The sequence below is a fragment of the Coregonus lavaretus genome, assembly GCF_964263955.1.
Source record: "Coregonus lavaretus genome assembly, chromosome: 6".
NCBI lineage: Eukaryota > Metazoa > Chordata > Actinopteri > Salmoniformes > Salmonidae > Coregonus > Coregonus lavaretus.
This window is the reverse complement of record NC_139993.1, coordinates 38,171,543-38,194,732: the sequence shown is the minus strand read 5'-3', so window position 1 is coordinate 38,194,732 and position 23,190 is coordinate 38,171,543. Positions and strand designations below refer to the sequence as shown.

Sequence of the window (23,190 nt, the reverse complement as noted above, 5' to 3'; positions counted from 1 at the left end):
AGTATCTCACAAAAGTGAGTACACCCCTCACATTTTTGTAAATATTTGAGTATATCTTTTCATGTGACAACACTGAAGAAATGACACTTTGCTACAATGTAAAGTAGTGAGTGTACAGCTTGTATAACAGTGTACATTTGCTGTCCCCTCAAAATAACACAACACACAGCCATTAATGTCTAAATCGCTGGCAACAAAAGTGAGTACACCCCTAAGTGAAAATGTCCAAATTGGACCCAAAGTGTCAATATTTTGTGTGGCCACCATCATTTTCCAGCACTGCCTTAACCCTCTTGGGCATGGAGTTCACCAGAGCTTCACAGGTTGCCACTGGAGTCCTCTTCCACTCCTCCATGACGGTGGATGTTAGAGACCTTGCACTCCTCCACCTTCCGTTTGAGGATGCCCCACAGATGCTCAATAGGGTTTAGGTCTGGAGACATGCTTGGCCAGTCCATCACCTTTACCCTCAGCTTCTTTAGCAAGGCAGTGGTTGTCTTGGAGGTGTGTTTGAGGTCGTTATCATGTTGGAATATTGCCCTGCGGCCCAGTCTCCGAAGGGAGGGGATCATGCTCTGCTTCAGTATGTCACAGTACATGTTGGCATTCACGGTTCCCTCAATGAACTGTAGCTCCCCAGTGCCAGCAGCACTCATGCAGCCCCAGACCATGACACTCCCACCACCATGCTTGACTGTAGTCAAGACACACTTGTCTTTGTACTCCTCACCTGGTTGCCGCCACACACGCTTGACACCATCTGAACCAAATAAGTTTATCTTGGTCTCATCAGACCACAGGACATGATTCCAGTAATCCATGTCCTTCGTCTGCTTGTCTTCAGCAAACTGTTTGCGGGCTTTCTTGTGCATTATCTTTAGAAGAGGCTTCCTTCTGGGACGACAGCCATGCAGACCAATTTTATGCAGTGTGAGGCGTATGGTCTGAGCACTGACAGGCTGACCCCCCACCCATTTCAACCTCTGCAGCAATGCTGGCAGCACTCATACGTCTATTTCCCAAAGACAACCTTATATGACGCTGAGCATGTGCACTCAACTTCTTTGGTCGACCATGGCGAGGCCTGTTCTGAGTGGAACCTGTCCTGTTAAACCGCTGTATGGTCTTGGCCACCGTGCTGCAGCTCAGTTTCAGGGTCTTGGCAATGTTCTTATAGCCCAGGCCATCTTTATGTATAGCAACACTTATTTTTTTCAGATCCTCAGAGAGTTCTTTGCCATGAGGTGCCATGTTGAACTTCCAGTGACCCGTATGAGGGAGTGTGAGAGCGATGACACCAAATTTAACACACCTGCTCCCCATTCACACCTGAGACCTTGTAACACTAACGAGTCACATGACACCGGGGAGGGAAAATGGCTAATTGGGCCCAATTTGGAAATTTTCACATAGGGGTGTACTCACTTTTGTTGCCAGTGGTTTAGACATTAATGGCTGTGTGTAGAGTTATTTTGAGGGGACAGCAAATGTACACTGTTATACAAGCTGTACACTCACTACTTTACATTGTAGCAAAGTGTCATTTCTTCAGTGTTGTCACATGAAAAGATATAATCAAATATTTACAAAAATGTGAGGGGTGTACTCACTTTTGTGAGATACTGTATATATTTATAAAAACATATGGGAGATTGGAAGTGATGCAGACAATTACATTGGTGGAAGTTACAATCTATCTGCAATATTAAAGCTGATCTACCCCCTAAAAAAAAAAAATACGGAAAAGTTGTGCGTGCATATGTATTCACCCCCTTTGCTATGAAGCCCCTAAATAAGATCTGGTGCAACCAATTACCTTCAGAAGTCACATAATTAGTTAAATAAAGTCCACCTGTGTACAATCTAAGTGTCACATGATCTCAGTATATATACACCTGTTCTGAAAGGCCCCAGTGTCTGCAACACCACTAAGCAAGGGGCACCACCAAGCAAGCGGCACCATGAAGATCAAGGAGCTCTCCAAACAGGTCAGGGACAAAGTTGTGGAGAAGTACAGATCAGGGTTGGGTTATAAAACAATATCTGAAACTTTGAACATCCCACGGAGCACCATTAAATCCATTATTAAAATATGGCACCACAACAAACCTGCCAAGAGAGGGCCGCCCACCAAAACTCACGGACCAGGCAAGGAGGGCATTAATCAGAGAGGCAACAAAGAGACCAAAGATAACTCTGAAGGAGCTGCAAAGCTCCACAGCAGAGATTGGAGTATCTGTCCATAGGACCACTTTAAGCCGTACACGCCACAGAGCTGGGCTTTACGGAATAGTGGCCAGAAAAAAGCCATTGCCATAAGCAAACACGTTTGGTGTTCACCAAAAGGCATATGGGAGACTCCCCAAACATATGGAAGAAGGTACTCTGGTCAGATTAGACTAAAATTGAGCTTTTTGGCCATCAAGGAAAACGCTATGTCTGGCACAAACCCAACACCTCTCATCACCCCGAGAACACCATCCCCACAGTGAAGCATGGTGGTGGCAGCATGCTGTTTTTCATCGGCAGGGACTGGGAAACTGGTCAGAATTAAAGGAATGATGGATGGCGCTAAATACAGGGAAATTCTTGAGGGAAACCTGTTTCAGTCTTCCAGATATTTGAGACTGGTGTGATGAGGTGTGAATGACAGAGTCAGGCGCAGGAGGTAAAACACAGAAATCCAGAGTTTATTCAGTGTACAAGAATAAAGCGCAGCAAGCGTCAAAACGAAACTAGCACAAGGGAAAAATCCACCTTGGCTACATACAAGGAAAGAGTTACTCACTCTCACAATGAACAATCACTCACAAAGGACAAGGGGGCAGAGGGAACACTTATACACATACTAATGAGGGAATGAGTACCAGGTGTGTGTGATTGACAAGACAAGACAAGACAAATTGAGTGATGATAAATGGAGCAGTAGTGGCTAGTAAGCCGGTGACGACGAACGCCGAAACCTGCCTGAGCAAGGAGGAGGGGCAGCCTCGGCTGAATTCGTGACAACTGGGACGGAGGTTCACCTTCCAGCAGGACAATGACCCTAAGCATACTACTAAAGCAACACTCGAGGGGTTTAAGGGGAAACATTAACATTTAAAGATTGCTGTACACCAGCGGAACCCATCCAACTTGAAGGAGCTGGAGCAGTTTTGCCTTGAAGAATGGGCCAAAATCCCAGTGGCTAGATGTGCTAAGCTTATAGAGACATACCCCAAGAGACTTGCAGCTGTAATTGCTGCAAAAGGTGGCTCTACAAAGCATTGACTTTGGGGGGGGGGGGGGTGAATAGTTATGCAAGCTCAAATTTTCTGTTTTTTTGTCATATTTCTTGTTTGTTTCACAAAAAAAAGTATTTTGCATCTTCAAAGTGGTAGGCATGTTGTGTAAATCAAATGATACAACCTCCCAAAAAATCCATTTTATTTCCAGGTCGTAAGGCAACAAAATAAGAAAAATGCCAAGGGGGGTGAATACTTTTGCAAGCCACTGTAGTATTCAGTAGGCACCAAACAAGAACAGGTTTTTGAAACTGACAACGAAAATGAGCCTTCTCAATTTAAAAAAAAATCTCAAATGGTATGCCTACTGTGGTCCTCTGTAGCTCAGCTGGTAGAGCACGGCGCTTGTAACGCCAAGGAAGTGGGTTCGATCCCCGGGACCACCCATACACAAAAATTTTTTATGCATGCATGACTGTAAGTCGCTTTGGATAAAAGCGTCTGCTAAATATTATATTATTATTATACTTAACAACGCTGGTGTTTGTGGCTGGGATTAGGGAGGCATCTAACTCTGTCTCTTACAGCTCTATGGGGATGTGTTTGTTCAAGCCACTATCGCTGTGTAACATGGTCCTCTCCCCTCCTTTCCAGAGCCCTATTTTGTCAGTTCAGTGGAATGGGGTCCTCACATCTACTTCTTCTTCAGAGAGATGGCCATGGAGTTTAACTACCTGGAGAAGGTACGAGACAAAATGGTAAAGCTTTGGACACACCCCTCTGTGTCGTGTGTCTGCCTGCCTGGATGTTCCATCTCATGTTATTATTCAAATGTCAATACCAGCCTAGTACTTCTGATGACCTTTTTCCCTGTATCTGTGTTTCTGTGTATCTGTGTGTCTGTGCTGTTGCATATCTAGACGGGGAAAAGCTTTTTCATAACCACTCCAAATGGCATCAGTCATATCAGAGTGGGGATACGTGCTCATGCAAAAAATATGACAGTAACAAGAAGCCTTTTTATCTAATAAATTAGCAATTCACATTTGGTGGAAATGTGCTAGCGCAGGCATTTCATGCTGCATGTTTGTAGGGCTCACAGTAAGTGGAGACTTACACTGTACCACGGTAGTTTGGGTTGAGATTGTTCAAAGAAGCAGTTTTCAAATGCACTGACATTTTCATGAGATCACCCAAGGGCTAAAAAGGTTTTTATCTTCATTTTGAACGATTGTTTATTGTGGTATAAAACATAATAAAACATAATTCTGACTTAAATCTATCAGTCTTTATTATACATTCTCCATGAATATGAGCCCATGAATATGGCAACCACTAAATCTTATGTGTGAAATATGTGCACTTCAAACTGTCCCAGCGCGGAAAACTCTGTACATAGTCATTGATGTGTAGAATTGTGCGAGGTCATTGACTGTTCTGTCTGTTCCACGTGCTTGCGTGCACGTGTGTTCAGGTACAGGTGTCTCGGGTGGCGAGGGTGTGTAAGGGGGACCTGGGTGGCTCTCAGAGGGTGTTGGAGAAGCAGTGGACATCGTTCCTGAAGGCCAGACTGAACTGCTCCGTCCCTGGAGACTCCCACTTCTACTTCAACCTGCTCCACTCCACCAGCCCTGTCATCAGGATGCACGGCAGGGACATCATCCTGGGAGTCTTCTCCACCCCCACCAACAGGTACACACAGACACACACAGACAGACAGCTCCCTGAAAAGTGGGAGATGGTCAGGGCTTATGGGGGAAGATACAGTTCTCGATTAGACGGGACACATTTATTCGCCACATGCGTTTGCTTTTAAAGAGGAAGAAAGTTGTTATGTTAACAGATTGGAGTGATGAAGTAGAAAGAAAAGGAATGAGGGATGCTGCTGGGTAAGAGGAGGATTAGATGAGGCTGAAGATGGTTGCAGAGAAAGCATGAGAGAGCACAATAAACAGACTGAACAACGCAAGGGAGGAGAGGAAAGATGAGGGTGGGTCCCCTGAGCTGCAGTGTGCGTGCGTGCGTGTGTGAGCGGGCGCCTATACACACGCATGAATATGTGCCTCCTGTGTTATATACTGTATATAATGCTGAAGTTTCAGGCTATCACGTGAGAGATGATAGTAGTGTGTGTGTGCGGTGAATGCAGAGCCGACTCTAATAGGGAATCGACGCAGGTCTCCCATGCAGATGAGCCAGCAGGATGCCTATCAGCAGAGGGCAAACCTCAACTAATGCCAGCTCTAATAACATCCTCTACTCATAATGGCTGCTGTTGTGGCAGCCAGGAGAGGAAGAGAGGGAGGAGGGAGAGAAGAGAGAGAGTGGAGGAAGACCCTCTCAAACCCGTTCAAGGACAAAGAAGTCAATAATGGGACACATCTGCAGCGCTACCCCCACCCCCTCGCCACCCTTTAAGAGTTAAAACTGTTTAATCAGCTGCATCTTATCTTTGGGCCGGAGGGCTGGGAGGGCTGGGAGAGGGATGGGGGCTAGATGGGAGAGGTGCACCTGCAGAGTGAGATGGATGGTTTACACAGGGCCAACAACAGCTCCCAGATAACAGTGTGACCAGCATGTCAGGGAGAGGCCCAGCTGAACACACACTACCTGCCTAGGCACCGCACCGCCGCTGTGCTCCATTATAAATCAGAGAGAGAGAGAGAGAGAGAGATGGAGGAGGGAGGGAGGAGAGAGGGAGGAGAGAGACAGAGAGGTACGCCGTAAACCTCCCCAACCCTGTGTGATCCGCTGCACCGTACATTTAAAGCTCTTACCAGACATATTGCTTTTGCTGGTTGAGTGTGGTGAGCACAGCAGGGAAGAGGGTTTGGGAAATCTGGAGTGGTCATTTTGAGATAGTGTATCATCATGTGTGCACATTTGCTACCAGTGTGTGAATTGTGGAAAAATAGCTCTGGTTTAATAGTTTCCCACCAGCATCTCTTGATGTTTGCTTGTTATTATTTATTTTCTCATGCCTACAATTCAGGATAGAGTTTACAGCCTCATGAAGCTTTCTGGTCTATGTCGTTAGCTAGCTAGCCTAGCAACTACACCAAATCCTCCTTGGTTGACTGGTTGACAGTTCAGTGTGTCCACCTTTTCTACCCCTGGTCTTTCCTGTCTGAGGGGATGAACGGGAGGCTTGTGTTTCCTCTGAGCACCTGATCCTCCTCACTGCACAGTCCAGCCAAACCTCCCAGAGCTGCAGGAGGTCAGGGAGCTAGAGGAGCAGTGGAGGCTATGAGAGGAGGATATGAGAGAGCCTCTGAGCCTGCAGGTAAAAGGGAGGGGTGCTTTTTATAGCAGCAGGATAGAGAGACAGACTGTTTGAGAAGATAAGATGGAGGTGAGCCAAGCCCGGCTAAGCTAGGCTATGCTATACACTAGCCTGGGGCTAGGCTACTAGGCTACTGGGCTAGGTGGGCTTAGCAGTACTAGACATGGCCTGACCGGATGGTGCCTGGGCCTCGGCTGGAGAAGTTCCCCCAGGGGAAGTGCAGGGCTCTGGGGTGAGTTAGACGCTTACACTGCTTTTTGTTTAGCAAAAGGCGGCACCGAGGGTCCAACGCTGAGTACAGAGCCCTCAGCGCACTGTGGGCTACAATAGCCTACCTCGAGTTTCCCTCTATATTGCGTGTTTGTGTTTATGAGTCTGTTATTAAAGGATGTAAAACAATGTTGTGTATGAATTACAGGGGGCAGTTTGGAAATACGAATCCCGTTCGAAACATCCTTGCTTTCTCTGTTAAATCTTACTAGATGCTGTTTTAAATCAAGCAGGCAATAGCAGATGACCAACATCAATTTAGGGATATTGACTAATTGTCCCGCTGATGGCCCATCAGGTGTCGATGGGGGTTCTTAAAGTATTCAGATGATTGATTAGAATTAATCTTTCAGAACATGCACGCCTAGTCTACTGGTCAATCACCACACCGTTATCTGGACACTTTCCTACCTGTGCAGGTCAATCACTATTGATAATAAGATTATATTGCAAATGTAATGAAAATAAATGATTTCCAGGTTAAAATAGCTTTTCTCTCAGTTTCTTTGTTTCTTCTTGACTAATGAATATGTGCACGTTTGTTATGTATTAATACATGTATTATAAGGCTTACGGATTAGGCTAGTACATTTTTCAAGTAATCCTCACAACCCTGTTTTATTCTGTCTACAAGGAAGGCAATGAAAGGAGTGAATATGCTTCCTGTTCAATCACATGTAGCTCAGATCATTTTTTATAGACAAAGATATAGTGTAGCCTGTTTTTGGCCAGCCGGGGCGCACCAGCCAGCTGTGTGTGCGTGCGGACAAAAGAGTCGCCTACGAAGGAGTTCCGCTTCTTCTGCAGCATTCGCTGTCAAATATAACACTTTGCGGTGGTGCTTCGGAGTTAGTCAGAGCAGAGGGCCCTCTGGAGACCCAGACTCATAGGAGCCATTAGGATGATATGGTGTCAGAGGGAGGCATCTCCAGTTGACGGGGGAGCAGTGAGGCAGTGACACCAGGGAGATGTGGTGGGAGTCACAGCTGGATACCTCCCCTGGGCCCTGGGTTGAGGTAGGAGCTGAATACACACTTGGGCCTTACCAGGTGGAGAGACAGAGAGAGGTGGAGAGACAGAGAGAGGTGGAGAGACAGAGAGAGGTGGAGAGACAGAGAGAGGTGGAGAGACAGAGAGAGGTGGAGAGAGCAGAGAGGTGGAGAGACAGAGAGAGGTGGAGAGACAGAGAGAGGTGGAGAGACAGAGAGAGGTGGAAAGACAGAAAGATGTGGTCAGAAATGTCAAAGAAGGTAAATGTGCAGAGAGGGGAGATGGAGATGGAAGAGACGTAACATTTATAAAGACCCAGGTGGAGAGAGTAGAAAATACCTTGACCTAGACTGAAGAACTCATTCCCCTCCACTAGCCTCCATCAGCTGTCATGCTGTCACCGGAGCTGGGCTATAGAGAGCTGTCAGTCTGCTGGTTAAACTGTGAGGATTTGGTCTGACCCCTCCATCAGACTCCTACAGCCTCCTACAGTCTGTACTGACTGTCAGTCAACCCTCAACTCACTGCACATCAAGAGAGAGTGAGAGAGAGCAGAGAAAAACTAGAGACAAATTTGAACTACCTTTATTTGCACAATTCAACGTCTGTACATAGCCAAACTGATGCCAAATCATTTCAAACAAATGAGCAAAGAGAGATCAGAAGAGAAACGGCAGAGATGCAGAGATGAAGGAGAGAGGGGATGAAAGGGAGAGGGAGAGGGAGAATGCGGGAGCGAGCTAGAAAGAGCAGGGAGGACAGAGAAATTGAACAGGTAGAGAAGAAGAAGAGGACAGAATACAGAAAGATAGAGGCAGAGGCAGAGTAGGCTGTCAGACAGATGGAGAGAGGTTGACCTGGTCAAATTATGTATTAGGTTACCATGCCACCCTGCTGGAAAAAGCCTCTGGTTTCTCTGCAGAGAGAGGCAAATCTCAAACAGTTTATCCAAACAAACAGTTCTCAGAGGATCCCTAGATACCTACTCCAACAGGCCTAGGGGCACAGGGGCAGCTCAGGGAGAGAGCCCATAAGCCCATCTGTCGGTTTGTGTCAAGACCTGAGCACAGGCACTACTTGACCTTAACACTGGAGTAATGGAGTGTTGGAGTGAGTAGGAAAGTGAGAGTGAGAGAGACTTTCTCTCTGTTGCTTTCTCTCTAGCTTTCTCTCCCTCTCTCTGCGGTGCTCTCTCACTTTCTCACTTTCTCTCCCTCTCTGCACCTCTGCAACTCTCTCTCTCATTCTCTCTCACCCCCCCCTCTCTCAGGAAGTAGTGTCAGAGTTAGGAAAGGGGAAGGGAGTAGGCGTGAAGTGCCCGGCAGACACTGAATCACTCCCTAAGGTTCACTTTGTGCTGTACCAGAGAAGTCCTAGTCACTCAACAGACTCACACAACTTAGCAAAAACATGAGGTCTCAAAGGGAAGAGAAGCTCTCGGAGCAGGAGACAAGAGAGAAAGAGAGGCGCTAGTATTCACCCCCTGCTGTCCTGACATGGCTCTTTCTCTCCATCTCTCTGGTTTACACCTCCATTAACTACTACACTTGACACTACAGTAACAGTATTGTAGCGCTTGGTTCAGTCAAGTGTGGGGACTTAGCTTATTTTCACAGCAGATGTTCCATTCTGGGTCAGTAAGTTCAATAGGAGTTTAGCAGCAGCCAAGGTGTGCAAGCATTTTACTGGAACATGTTGTGTTGTCTCTACAGTATTTCCTCTGAGTATTTCCTCATTTGTTGACTACTTATTTCTTGTATATTCCCGGATTCTAAGACAAAACTTAAATTTTGCCAACTTCAATGTCATTCAGGATATAACCTTTATAGTCCATTTATATTTTGTCCAGTGCTGGTTATCTATCTATCCACCCCTGCCTTATCCATTGTACAGTTGAAGTCGGAAGTTTACATACACTTAGGTTGGAGTCATTAAAACTAGTTTTTCAACCACTCCACACATTTTTTTGTTAACAAACTATGGTTTTGTCAAGTCGGTTAGGACATCTACTTTGTGCATGACACAAGTAATTTTTCCAACAATTGTTTACAGACAGATTATTTCACTTATAATTCACTGTATCACAACTGCAGTGGGTCAGAAGTTTACATACACTAAGTTGACTGTGTCATGGCGTCAGAAGCTTCTGATAGGCTAGTTGACATAATTTGAGTCAATTGGAGGTGTATTTGTGGATGTATTTCAAGGCCTACCTTCAAACTCAGTGCCTCTTTGCTTGACATCATGGGAAAATCAAAAGAAATCAGCCAAGACCTCAGATTTTTTTTTGTAGACCTCCACAAGTCTGGTTCATCCTTGGGAGCAATTTCCAAACGCCTGAAGATACCACGTTCATCTGTACAAACAATAGTACGCAAGTATCAACACCATGGGACCACGCAGCCGTCATACCGCTCAGGAAGGAGACACGTTCTGTCTCCTAGAGAGGAACGTACTTTGGTGCGAAAAGTGCAAATCAATCCCAGAACAACAGCGAAGGACCTTGTGAAGATACTGGAGGAAACAGGTACAAAAGTATCTATATCCACAGTAAAACGAGTCCTATATCGACATAACCTGAAAGGTCGCTGAGCAAGGAAGAAGCCACTGCTCCAAAACCGCCATAAAAAGCCAGACTACGGTTTGCAACTGCACATGGGGACAAAGATCATACTTTTTGGAGAAATGTCCTCTGGTCTGATGAAACAAAAATAGAACTGTTTGGCCATAATGACCATCGTTATGTTTGGCGGAAAAAGGGTCAGGCTTGCAAGCCGAAGAACACCATCCCAACCGTGAAGCATGGGGGTGGCAGTATCATGCTGTGGAGGTGCTTTGCTGCAGGAGGGACTGGTGTACTTCACAAAACAGATGGCATCATGAGGAAGGAAAATGATGTGGATATATTGAAGCAACATCTCAAGACATCAGTCAGGAAGTTAAAGCTTGGTCGCAAATGGGTCTTCCAAATGGACAATGACCCCAAGTATACTTACAACGTTGTGGCAAAATGGCTTAAGGACAACAAAGTCAAGGTATTGGAGTGGCCATCACAAAGCCCTGACCTCAATCCTATAGAGAATTTGTGGGCAGAACTGAAAAAGCATGTGCGAGCAAGGAGGCCTACAAATCTGACTCAGTTATACCAGCTCTGTCAGGAGGAATGGGCCAAAATTAATCAAATTTATTGTGGGAAGCTTGTGGAAGGCTACCCGAAACGTTTGACCCAAATTAAACAATTTAAAGGCAATGCTACCAAATACGAATTGAGTGTATGTAAACTTCTGACCCACTGGGAATGATGAAAGAAATAAAAGCTGACATAAATCATTCTCTCTACTATTATTCTGACATTTCACATTCTTAAAATAAAGTGGTGATCCTAACTGACCTAAGACAGGGAATTTTTAGTAGGATTAAATGTCAGGAATTGTGAAAAACTGAGTTTAAATGTATTTGGCTAAGGTGTATGTACATTTCCAACTTCAACTGTATGTGGTTCTTTCTCTGTAGTATCCCTGGTTCAGCTGTGTGTGCTTTCGACATGGAGCAGCTAGCTGGGGTGTTTGATGGGAGATTCAAGGAGCAGAAGTCACCTGAGTCTATATGGACCCCTGTTCCTGACGAGCTCATTCCCAAACCAAGGTATAGTATTGCCTTGCCTGGCAATAATCTCCTGGCCCATATTTATGTACTTTATGTGAGTCTAAAGTGGAAGAGTGTAAGACACCATTAGCTGTCCACAGATAACACTGAAAATGTCAGCCTGTGCCTCAGTATGAGTGAGCCTGTGCTAAACCCTGTGTTTCGCCCTCCTCCAACAGGCCAGGGGGCTGTGCTGTGCAGGGCTCCAGGTTCAACTCATCAAATGGTTTCCCTGATGAGATGTTGAACTTTGTGAAGACCCACCCCCTGATGGACGAGGCCGTGCCATCACTGGGACAGAGGCCCTGGATCGTCAGGACCATGGTCAGGTGAGGCTCTGTGATCGCATCTGGGGACATCACAGACGCACAACTAGAAAACCTTTCACACACATCCTGTGCTGTTTCCCTGAGACATGTATACTTCTATGGCTTCTTATCATTAGACACCATAGGAGTCTACTGCCATGTCTCAGGGCAAACGCATACACTCAGACATATTTGCATGAACACACATTAGCCTCTGGGCTGGTGCTCCTTCTGTTTATGCCAGTCGGTTGATCCGCTCGCTGTGAGAATTTGCTGCAGGAGACAAGCAGCTGGGATGCATCAAACTACAATGGCCACCAGCCGAGCCTGAGCAGGGAGGAGACTATTACTGTGACAAGTTGTATGTGGAATATTAAATACCCAGTGGAACGACTTCTTCTATTTTAGAACATTGACTCATACACACAGGACTTGTACTTCAGCTACGGTGCTATTGTTTCAAGACAAGTCCATTCATCTGAATGATATTAATGACTGCTCTTGGTAATTAGTTCTGTATGTAAATTGGATGAATATTTTACTGTGTGAATTTCATTTAGTGAATGACAGTAAGAGGTATGCAGATTGGTTGTGTCCCAAATTGAGCCCTAGACCCTACCCTATTTGATAGGATCATGTAAGCTTAATTATTGTAACAGCAGCTCCACTATGCCGTTTGATAGGCTAGGTGGAATTATCGCCATATTGCTAACTCAAATCCTGTCAGATCAACGCAATAGCCTATTGGTTAATCGGGACAAGGGGTCGCAGTTGTAAATGAGAACTTGTTCTCAACTGGCTTACCTGGTTAAATAAAGGTGAAATAAAAAAATTAAAAAAACAGAGGATTGGGTGATAAACACAGTGTCTCTATATCACCATCTTCTCTTCCTCCCCCTAGGTACCAGCTGAATAAGATGGTGATGGACACAGAGGCTGGCCCCTACAGAAACCGCACAGTGCTCTTCCTGGGCTCCAGCCGGGGGACCATCCTCAAGTTCCTGATCGTCCCCAACCGGGACAACACCGTGTCCAGCAGCAATGTCTTCCTGGAGGAGCTGGAGGGCTTCATCCCTGACAAGTAAGGGTTAACAGACAGTCTCTAATGGGTGCTATTGGGATAGTCTTACTAATCATCTCTAAGTGTTTCACTGTAACACATGCATGGGACCGCAGGGGGGGTAGGAAGCAAACAGATGGGGTATTAGTTGGTTATCTTTCACTGAGCCCAATTAGAAACGTTTAAGCAAGAGTCTCCTAACCAGAGCTATGGCGGCGCCGCTGCTAATTGTGCCCCCTGATCTATTCTCTGCACAGACTGAGGGGAAAACTGGGCTCATTTATTAAGAAACACTGTAGCGCAGCAGCTCAAACCTTGTTGGCAGGTGAAAGGAGGTTAAAACCGTTACTTCGCCACCCTTCAAAACAATGCATTCATGTAGGCGTCAACGTGAGGTTCCATTCCACAAACGACAAAATGGGGAGTAGAGGAATCGGATCAGAGGACAAATTAGTTAAGGCTGCAGCAATAGCGGCGGTGGTGCCGGTGTGTGAGTGTGTTTGAGGGTGATTTGCTGTGCTGTGATAGTGGTGTGGCTGTGAGCCTGGTATAGGGGTGTGTGACAGGGTTGGCAGTCCCCCTCTCAGCAGGGAGCCAGCTAATCTGGAGAGAGGGAATGGAGTAATCAGATCAGCCTTCTCCCAGCCTGCCCTTCCTTAACCCCAGACGAACTCCCCTAATGTTCCCAGGGTAGATAGACAACCACCGCCACCATCGCAGATAGAGATCCAGAAAGCCCAAATTGTTTTTTGATTGGCTGTCTGACATAATGATTATATTTTATATTTTCGACCTGGTAATGAACCATGAAATGACCCGGGGAAAACGGAGAGATTAATGGGCCACACTTTCATTATTTCTCTACCTGTTTGCGTTTTACTTCTTTTGTTTACTTGTTTAGTCGGTCTTTCTCTCTCTCCGTCTCTCGCTCGCTCTTATCCCTCCCCATCTCGCTCTCTCTCCTTCCATCAGTCTGGTTTCTCAGATAGTTTGTTTGCTGTGAGGTATGACTAACAACTCGGTACTGTAGTGTGTGATAAATTCCCCCTAATGACTCCTCAGCTGTCAGCCATCTTTATTACCATAAGCCATCCAAATAAGCCCATGCAGGAGTGCACATATGTATATAAATATATATAAATCCAGCCTACAAAGGCAGGTGTGTGGATGATATGGAAGTGCTAAGTACCAATTAGAGCTAATGCAGGGTGTAGCTGGTGGCTTTGATGCCCATCCAACCCCAGACCTCAGTCATCAGCACACTACATACTAAAGATGACACTGTGACAACCAGGCATTGCCATGCTTCAGAAGGCCTTTTACTGCTTTCATTGTTATTGTTGTGCTTTTATTTATAGACTGGTTTGAGTTATACTTAATGAAGCAGTGATGGGTTGTGTTGATATGATGTGCAGTGAGATCATGTAGAGTTGTGTTGTGTTCAGTCAGTGTGTGATATGATAAGGTCATCATGGTGTGGTGCGGTTTAGCCGACTGTGTGTAGTGCAATAAGGCAACTGTCTCACTGTCTGTGTGTGTGTATGTGTTTTCAGGTGTGGGGAGGACTCTTCGCAGGCAAGGCAGTTGTTATCCCTGACTCTGGACTGGGAGAGCCAGTCTCTGCTGCTGGCCTTCCCCTCTTGTGTGGTCAGGGTCCCTGTGGCACGATGCCAGCTCTACTCACGCTGCATGAAGTAAGTCACACACCTTTCAGCTCCACACACCCCACACCTCAGCTCCACACACCCATCACACACACCCCTCTCCCACTCCTCTGTGGCCCACACACACCTCTCAGCCACATACAGTATATCTGTAACACATCTTAAGCCCCACCCACTAGCAATCACTACAATCACACCTTTAGTCAGGACCTAAACCATCTGCCAACTTGTAAAGCCTACCCTCAGTACACCTAAATACCACATCCCCAAGTGCTCTTCGACAGATCAGTAAATCCAAAATACCACAACACTAGGAAACATTACATTACTTCTATTCGTCACAGTAGTTCAACACACACACACACACACACGTACGTACACACGTACACACGTACACACACGCACACACGTCTTACTCTCTTGCTCTTTGGCCTTGCTGACGATCCACCACTGAGTCTTATTGCCTTGATGCCAGCAGACTCTAGACCTACTGAGGCGTGACATACAGTAACCCATATGCCAAATGTGTAATGTGCTCAATGAACCCAGGGAATCATACATGTGTATAATCCCTGCATATTGGGAGTGGATCCATGGTGTCTGTCTGCCCTGGGTGGTGCATCACTAAAGACTGTGTTTACTCTGTTTATCTCCAGGAACTGCATCGCCTCCAGGGACCCCTACTGTGGCTGGACCAGAGGAAGCACCTGCTCCTTCCTCAGGCCCGGGACCAGGTGAGGCACTGGGGGGGAACGAGGGCATAGCACTGGGCTCAGTCTGGTTCTATGTCTGGTCCCTGTCTGCTATCGACCTGCCCGTGTCTGGCCTGTACCTTTTGTCTTGTTTCTGTCTGGCATCCGTTTGACCTCTGTCGTACCTATACCTGCTCTCTGTCGGGTTTGTGTCTGGTCTCTGTCTGGTTCTCTGTCTAGTCGATACCTGGACCACCTGGGTTGCTGTGACACTCTCTATTTATACTGAGTGTTAGGCCTAAGCTCTGACAGAGCATACAGTTTATAAGCCTGCAGCACAAGCTGTGGCTGCGCAAAAATGTCTTCATTTAGTTTTGCTATCCTGTCAGAGCAAGCTGTGTACATTTATTCATCCAGGAAATCTGTTATTGCCATTGTGGTTCACAACAATGCTGCATTCTTCAACACAGCTTGATATTCAGAGCTGGGTGTACGTCTTTGTCAGGGTTGTGTTGCTCTTGTACGCCTGCCACAGAAAGATTCCTGCCTGTCTTGGCAGCTCACCTCTTGTTCTGGGCTGTAAACCCTCCCACTCCCTCCCGCTCCCCCCGCTCTGCCTCACGTCCACCCAGCCCAGTGAAATCAAATCTCTCTTTAGAGAGGCTGCTTATTGAATTATGTGTGCAAACACAGGTAGAGTGCCAGCAGTATCAGACAACAGAGTCTTAAAGAGCACCTTGCGGCCTCACCGTTATACAATTAAGGCTCCTGTGTTGTGATTTGATTTAGCAAGGGTGGTCAACCTGTCCATCGATCCTGTATCAAGTGATGCCCCAGTTCCAGTTTGAGGATAAATTCCATTTGGAAAAGTGAAAATGATGCTGGGTGATGAAAAACGTGCAGTTGTTTGCAATGTAAGACTGTAACATGGACTATATTGGAACGAAGATAATGATGTTCCTTACTGATTAGTCTATGTGTTGATATTGTTTTATTACTGTAGGTATTTTGTGTCTGTTTATCAGCCTTCATATTGCTTTCAGTTATAACTGTACCTGTAATCTGGTCTCCTTTAGACTCGGGGACAATGAATCCTTAAACTTATTCACATTCTCACCATTGAGGTTATTGTGACAAAACATTGGCTTCTTACCCAGCTACTCTAAAGATTACAGCCTGCAGCCTGATTTTACCCAACACAATATACCCTATCAGGGTGAGCAATATATTCAAAATAACCCTCCAACTACTCCAGTGTAAACTTACTTCTCAAAGTTACTCTCAGGCAGTGAAACACTCAGTTGGCCTGCTTGTTGCTTGGGCCTTTTCAACTAATTGCAGATCGTAGAGCAGGAGACACATCCCAGTGAGCTGTCTGTGGCTGTGGCTGTGCAGCCTGCCCTCTAGCCTTGAGCACTTCCCTTGTTTAAATTACCTCATTGAACGGGGGCCATTTTGAAGCACAAACTGCTGTAATTTCTCCTCGTTAGAGGGCCTTTATGGTATACATTCACTGTCTAGAATAACTAGCTGATGTTTCTGTGGATATGGGCCATGACTAAGAGTGGCCTGCTGTCTCCAGGGGAGTACAATGCACCTGGTCGGGTCTCGCTGCCGTTGGAACTCACCCATTTTCATTTCCTTTTTATTTTGTCGCTTCATCATATAATGTCAAAGCCCCCTTTGATTTTCCAAGGTCTCCTATTACAAAAGTAGAAATGGTAAATTATTTTTTAAGTACAAACTGAAAGATCAAATCCAGACCTGCTTTCAGAGGTGAGGATATACAGTACAGTATTATTACTCTCAACTCCACACAAAAAAAGTATTCCTGTCCTTTGCTGGTACAATTGATAGTGTTTTGTTTACCAGAGAAAAGCAGAGGTTTCTGTCAGTGACGAAAGCTTACAGTATGTATTGTTTATGTGTGAATTGATAAATGACTGTCTTTCCCCTCTTCCAGACTGCCGTTCGAGCAAGACATAGAACAAGGGAACGTGTCCCACTTGGGCGACTGTGACGGTAAGAGAAGTGTTTCTGTCTGTTTATTACCATCCTCTAATGTTGAGCTGTATTTGTGTTGATTTGGTGTTTCTTACATAACTGCCACCTCTAGGGTAGAACATCATACACTACATTTTACATTAAGTTATTTAGCAGATACTCTTATCCAGAGCGACTTACCGGAGCAATTAGGGTAAAGTGCCTTGCTCAAGGGCACCTCGGCAGATTTCTCACCTAGTCATCGCTGGGATTCGAACTAGTGACCTTTCTGCCCAGCGTTCTTAAACTCTAGGCTACCTGCCGCTAAGACTGCTGCCTAGCTCCATGTCATCATTAATCAATCAATGAATCAATCAAATGTATTTTATAAATCCCTTATTACATCAGCAGTTGTCATAAGGTGCTATACAAACCCAGCCTATAACCCCAAAGAGCAAGCAATGCAGATGTAGAAATCCCCATGTATGTTTTACCCATATTTGTTTTCTTCTATGTTTATTCTATCTTTTGACAATGTTTAGAAGCTCTATTTTTGCCCTTCCCTAGCTTTGCTTTGTAGTTTTTTCTACTTCTGGCTAATTATTATTAATCTCTGGGTAGACTCGCCTTGATGTTTTCCTAGTTGTTTTCTGTTCGGAAAATGACGGCGGCACAGCAAAGCAAAGTGATCCCTCAGACAGAAATCTCCTCGACTCCCTGGCTCTTTTGATCCCACCGCTAATTCTGATGAGGCATTCGTGCAAATTAATCCTCCGCCTCTTCAAGTTCTCCAAGTTCATCTGCCATGCACCTGGAGAGCCACACAGATCAATATTACATAACAGTTTAATCCTGCTTCAGAGGGGCTATTTGAAGCTGCTCCATCACCCCTGGAGCCCTCTGCACCCCCCTGGACCCTGGTCTCTGTCTGTCTGGGGGTGCTGGGCCGGTGGCTTGTGACTCTTCCTCTAAGCTTGCTTGAACCTGTGTCGGTCAGAATAGATAAAGGTGCATTAGCCTCAGCGCCCAGCATTTCTTTGAGGATGTGGCCAGGATTCTCCCATCTGATCTGTCTTAGATAATGGTTCTGATACTGACATGACAAACGAGTGGCGGTCCTGACCTCTGCTGACAGAGGTGCTGTTGGTTGTCACAAGATGAATGGTGCTGAATAGCCCTGTGTACGCATGCCAAAAGGGTGTGCCAGCATCATATCAGCTGCCAGAATCATTAAGCGCTGTGTCTTAGATAGTGATGAACACATAGTTTCCCCAGTGTACAACACTCAGATGGTCTACACAGATCTCTGTAGCCATCAACATACTCAATAGACAGTCTGAAGAAGACAAAATGCTGCAAGTAGAAAACAGACCAGTTATGACTTTCATCATTCACAGTGTTACTGTTTGAAACCTGTGAATTGTCACATCAGTCCATCACACACACACACACACACACACACACACACACACACACACACACACACACACACACACACACACACACACACACACACACACACACACACACACACACACACACACACACACACACACACACACACACACACACACACAGGTGTGAGTCTGCAAAGCTCTGAGGTAGATTAGACAGAAGGATATCAGCTGAGTCCATATACCTCTATCTGACATATCCCACCTGTCTGAATCTCCAGCAGGCAAATAGAAGAGAGCCTGCCATGCTCCCTCCGTCTCTCTATGGGGTAATGCAGCATTCATCACCCTCTCCCTCCCTCCTTCTCGCTCTCCCTGAGTGAGGGAGCATAGCCAGGCTCTGCAGCTCCTCAGTGGTGCCACTGCACACAGCCGAAGCCACAGCCAAGCGCAAGCCAGACCCCACTCCCTCCCCCCAGTCCAGGCCTGTCGGCTGCCCACAGAGGGAGATGGATGGACGGCTCTGATAACTTGCCTCTAACTGCCTCTCCCTCTCCTTAGCCAGAGAAAAGTAGCTGCACGAAGGAAAGGAGGGGGAATCGATTTTCATCTCCTCTTTGGCTAAATCTGAGTCTAATAAATATCAGAAGGGAATCTATAAAGCAGTCTGCAGACGTGAGGGCTGAGGGAGAGGGTGACGGAAGAAAGTGATGAGGGGTGAGGGAGAGTGGGGTGAGGATGGAGATGTGGCAGAGCCCGGGGTCCTGGACAGGGGCGTAGCAGATGGAGTGAGGAGGCCACCGCCGTCTCTGGTGTCACCGAGTTGTCACTGCTCCCGTTACCGACAGCGTGACAAGGCAGTAACTCTGCCAGGTGACACATAGAGACTGCCTGCTCCTGCTCTCTCACCTCGCTTTTGCTCCCACCTCTCTCTTTCTCTCTCTTTCTCTCACTTTCTCTCTCTTTCTCTCACTCTCACACTCTCTCGCCCTCTCCCTCTACCTCAACTTCTCCCTCTATGGTATCAAAGTTAGCGCAAGGTTCAGTGCATGTACAGTATATCCCATGGTGGTCTACCTCAGCCCAGTCCAGGATAAGAGGGCAGCGGTAGCTGTCTCTCTTCCTTTACACATCAACACAGAGATCTTCGTTAGAGATCAGGTCAGGACAGGAGCTTGTGACTTTCCCCCTGAAATGTCCGGCATTTGTTATGCCTGGCTCCTCTAAATCAGGCCTGATCAAAGCAGATGTAGACATCACAGCTTTTAATTGAGCTGACCTGTGGTGAAGGGCTGCTCAGTCAGTTGAGTCCAATCAGAGTTGTGTGTGTGTGTGTGTGTGTGTGTGTGTGTTTTTGCATGCGCGTGGCTCTGCATGCTGAGGGCCTATCCTACCTCACATCAGGCACACAGCCTACAGCTCAATCACTCTGTCCCCAGAGCTGCCCAAGCCTAATGCTGGATCTATACTTCTAATCATGTTTACATTGAGCCCAGTCAGTTTTGAAACCTCCTCTAAACATGTCAGGTAATAAATAGCAGCGCTGTTAAAACAATAATGAGCAGGATTTATCCCGGGCGTCAACGGATGGTCTAACGTGTCAGCTCCACTTACGAGCAGTTATTGCCCCACGCGGTCGCAGAGTTCAGGTTTTCCAGGTCGTGACCTGCCTGGCAGGAGTATCGGTTTCAACAGGGTAAGCTTGGCTAAGTGTCAGGCTAGACTTCAACCATCTACTATTTCATTTGTTGTAAGGGACCCTTAGCTCTCACAAAATGTTAAACAATGTCAATAGGAAAAGGCTAGAACCCTAAAGTGGTGTCCCAGCTAACAATTCTTGGGAGAGAGAAAGTTTTTGTAATGTTACCCATAATATTCCCTAGTGTTTGAGTGTCCAGTTTTCCGTTAGTTACGGGAACATTCTATCTACAGTGAGGGAAAAAAGTATTTGATCCCCTGCTGATTTTGTACGTTTGCCCACTGACAAAGAAATGATCAGTCTATAATTTTAATGCTAGGTTTATTTGAACAGTGAGAGACAGAATAACAACAAAAAAATCCAGAAAACCCATGTCAAAAATGTTATAAATGTATTTGCATTTTAATGAGGGAAATAAGTATTTGACCACCTCTCAATCAGAAAGATTTCTGGCTCCCAGGTGTCTTTTATACAGGTAATGAGCTGAGATTAGGAGCACACTCTTAAAGGGAGTGCTCCTAATCTCAGCTTGTTACCTGTGTAAAATACACCTGTCCACAGAAGCAATCAATCAATCAGATTCCAAACTCTCCACCATGGCCAAGACCAACGAGCTCTCCAAGGATGTCAGGGACAAGATTGTAGACCTACACAAGGCTGGAATGGGCTACAAGACCATCGCCAAGCAGCTTGGTGAGAAGGTGACAACAGTTGGTGCGATTATTTGCAAATGGAAAAAACACAAAATAACTGTCAATCTCCCTCGGCCTGGGGCTCCATGCAAGATCTCACCTCATGGAGTTGCAATGATCATGAAAATGGTGAGGAATCAGCCCAGAACTACACGGGAGGATCTTGTCAATGAAGGCAGCTGGACCATAGTCACCAAGAAAACAATTGGTAACACACTACGCCGTGAAGGACTGAAATCCTGCAGTGCCCGCAAGGTCCCCCTGCTCAAGAAAGCACATATACAGGCCCGTCTGAAGTTTGCCAATGAACATCTGAATGATTCAGAGGAGAACTGGGTGTAAGTGTTGTGGTCAGATGAGACCAAAATGGAGCTCTTTGGCATCAACTCAACTCGCCATGTTTGGAGGAGGAGGAATGCTGCCTATGACCCCAAGAACACCATCCCCACCGTCAAACATGGAGGTGGAAACATTATGCTTTGGGGGTGTTTTTCTGCTAAGGGGACAGGACAACTTCACTGCATCAAAGGGACGATGGACGGGGCCATGTACCGTCAAATCTTGGGTGAGAATCTCCTTCCCTCAGCCAGGGCATTGAAAATGGGTCGTGGATAGGTATTCCAGCATGACAATGACCCAAAACACACGGCCAAGGCAACAAAGGATTGGCTCAAGAAGAAGCACATTAAGGTCCTGGAGTGGCCTAGCCAGTCTCCAGACCTTAATCCCATAGAAAATCTGTGGAGGGAGCTGAAGGTTCGAGTTGCCAAACGTCAGCCTCGAAACCTTAATGACTTGGAGAAGATCTGCAAAGAGGAGTGGGACAAAATCCCTCCTGAGATGTGTGCAAACCTGGTGGCCAACTACAAGAAACGTCTGACCTCTGTGATTGCCAACAAGGGTTTTGCCACCAAGTACTAAGTCATGTTTTGCAGAGGGGTCAAATACTTATTTCCCTCATTAAAATGCAAATCAATTTATAAAATGTTTGACCTGCGTTTTTCTGGATTTCTTTGTTGTTATTCTGTCTCTCACTGTTCGAGTAAACCTAGCAATAAAATTATAGACTGATCATTTCTTTGTCAGTGGGCAAACGTACAAAATTAGCAGGGGATCAAATACTTTTTTTCCCTCACTGTATGTTAGCATGTTTTAGTGTTAAAGTTAGGAGAACATTCCCTTAATGTCAAACAGAACATATCTAGAACGTGGTTACAATGTTCTCAGAATATACAATATTAATGTTCTAGACACGTTTCATGAGACGTTGCAAGAACATTCATATGTGAAGTTCTCTGAGGGTTAGGAGAATATTCCATCAAAGTCCCACCAAACATGCACAGAACACGGTTACCATGTTCTCAGAATATAAGATATTAATGTTCTAGACACGTTTCATGAGAACGTTGCAAGAACATTGCATTCGGTCTTGTTTGAATCGGCACGATAAGTAAAGTGGCTCCACTTTTCCCACCTGGGGCTTGTACCACTGGGAGAGTAGCCATGGTGTGTGCCTTATTTGCATCAATGATCATTTTGTCTCATCTCATTTTTGTCTACCGAATGAAAAATTATGTTAGTTATAGTTTGTTCTGAGTCTATTTAGTCAGTTATTGTCTCATCAATTGCTACTGAGAAATAGGTGTTTGACAAATATTTTCGTCACTATTTTCATTGACGCAATTAACACTGAGTCCCTCTGGCACGATCCCTTGTTGTTCCAAATCAGCACATTATAAATATGCCTTTTTCCAGAAAGACGAGTGGGTTTTGTCTGTGTGAACCAGTGGCATGTATTCATAGATGCCAAGGGAAGCCAAGCTTCCCCAAAAAATGGACCAAGAAAAAATGTGTGTTTCATCATTTTCCTTCAATTCACAAGAGGCTGAATGTATCAGCCTCTTGTAGACCATCTATCTGATGCTGTCTGGTGCAAAAGAGTATGGCATTGTTGTCGCCCATAGCATTGAAGGCAAGGGAAGCCAGCGAGCATTTGGCCTCCCTTGATAAAAAATAAATAATAATAATAATAGCCAATCAGCGTTGAGTTAAACTGAGTGAGCTCAACTGTGAATGGTCCTGACGCACCAAAAAAAAAGTGTACGTTATTGACAGAAACTACTTGAATTTTTGCATCTCATTGTGGCTAGCTAGCTAGCTATAATTGGCACTTTCCTAAATTAGCCATGGATGGAGATATGGATTTGGACTTGTGGTTTTACGAACGTGCACGCACACACACACACACACATAGAAATATGAACCATGGACAGCAACATCATATTT

The 23,190-nt window shown here is 45.7% G+C and overlaps 1 protein-coding gene across 1 annotated transcript in view; it reads left to right on the top strand.

The window, feature by feature from the left end:
• Positions 1 to 23,190, top strand: part of LOC311130272 (semaphorin-6B-like) — a 151,188-nt gene that overhangs the window by 99,357 nt on the left and 28,641 nt on the right. Inside the window, exons 9-16 of the mRNA XM_084162993.1 lie at positions 3,879 to 3,967; positions 4,699 to 4,916; positions 11,281 to 11,412; positions 11,592 to 11,741; positions 12,622 to 12,801; positions 14,334 to 14,474; positions 15,101 to 15,178; positions 17,100 to 17,158. Coding sequence (XP_084019119.1) covers positions 3,879 to 3,967; positions 4,699 to 4,916; positions 11,281 to 11,412; positions 11,592 to 11,741; positions 12,622 to 12,801; positions 14,334 to 14,474; positions 15,101 to 15,178; positions 17,100 to 17,158 — 1,047 coding nt within the window. The remainder of the gene's footprint in view (positions 1 to 3,878; positions 3,968 to 4,698; positions 4,917 to 11,280; positions 11,413 to 11,591; positions 11,742 to 12,621; positions 12,802 to 14,333; positions 14,475 to 15,100; positions 15,179 to 17,099; positions 17,159 to 23,190) is intronic.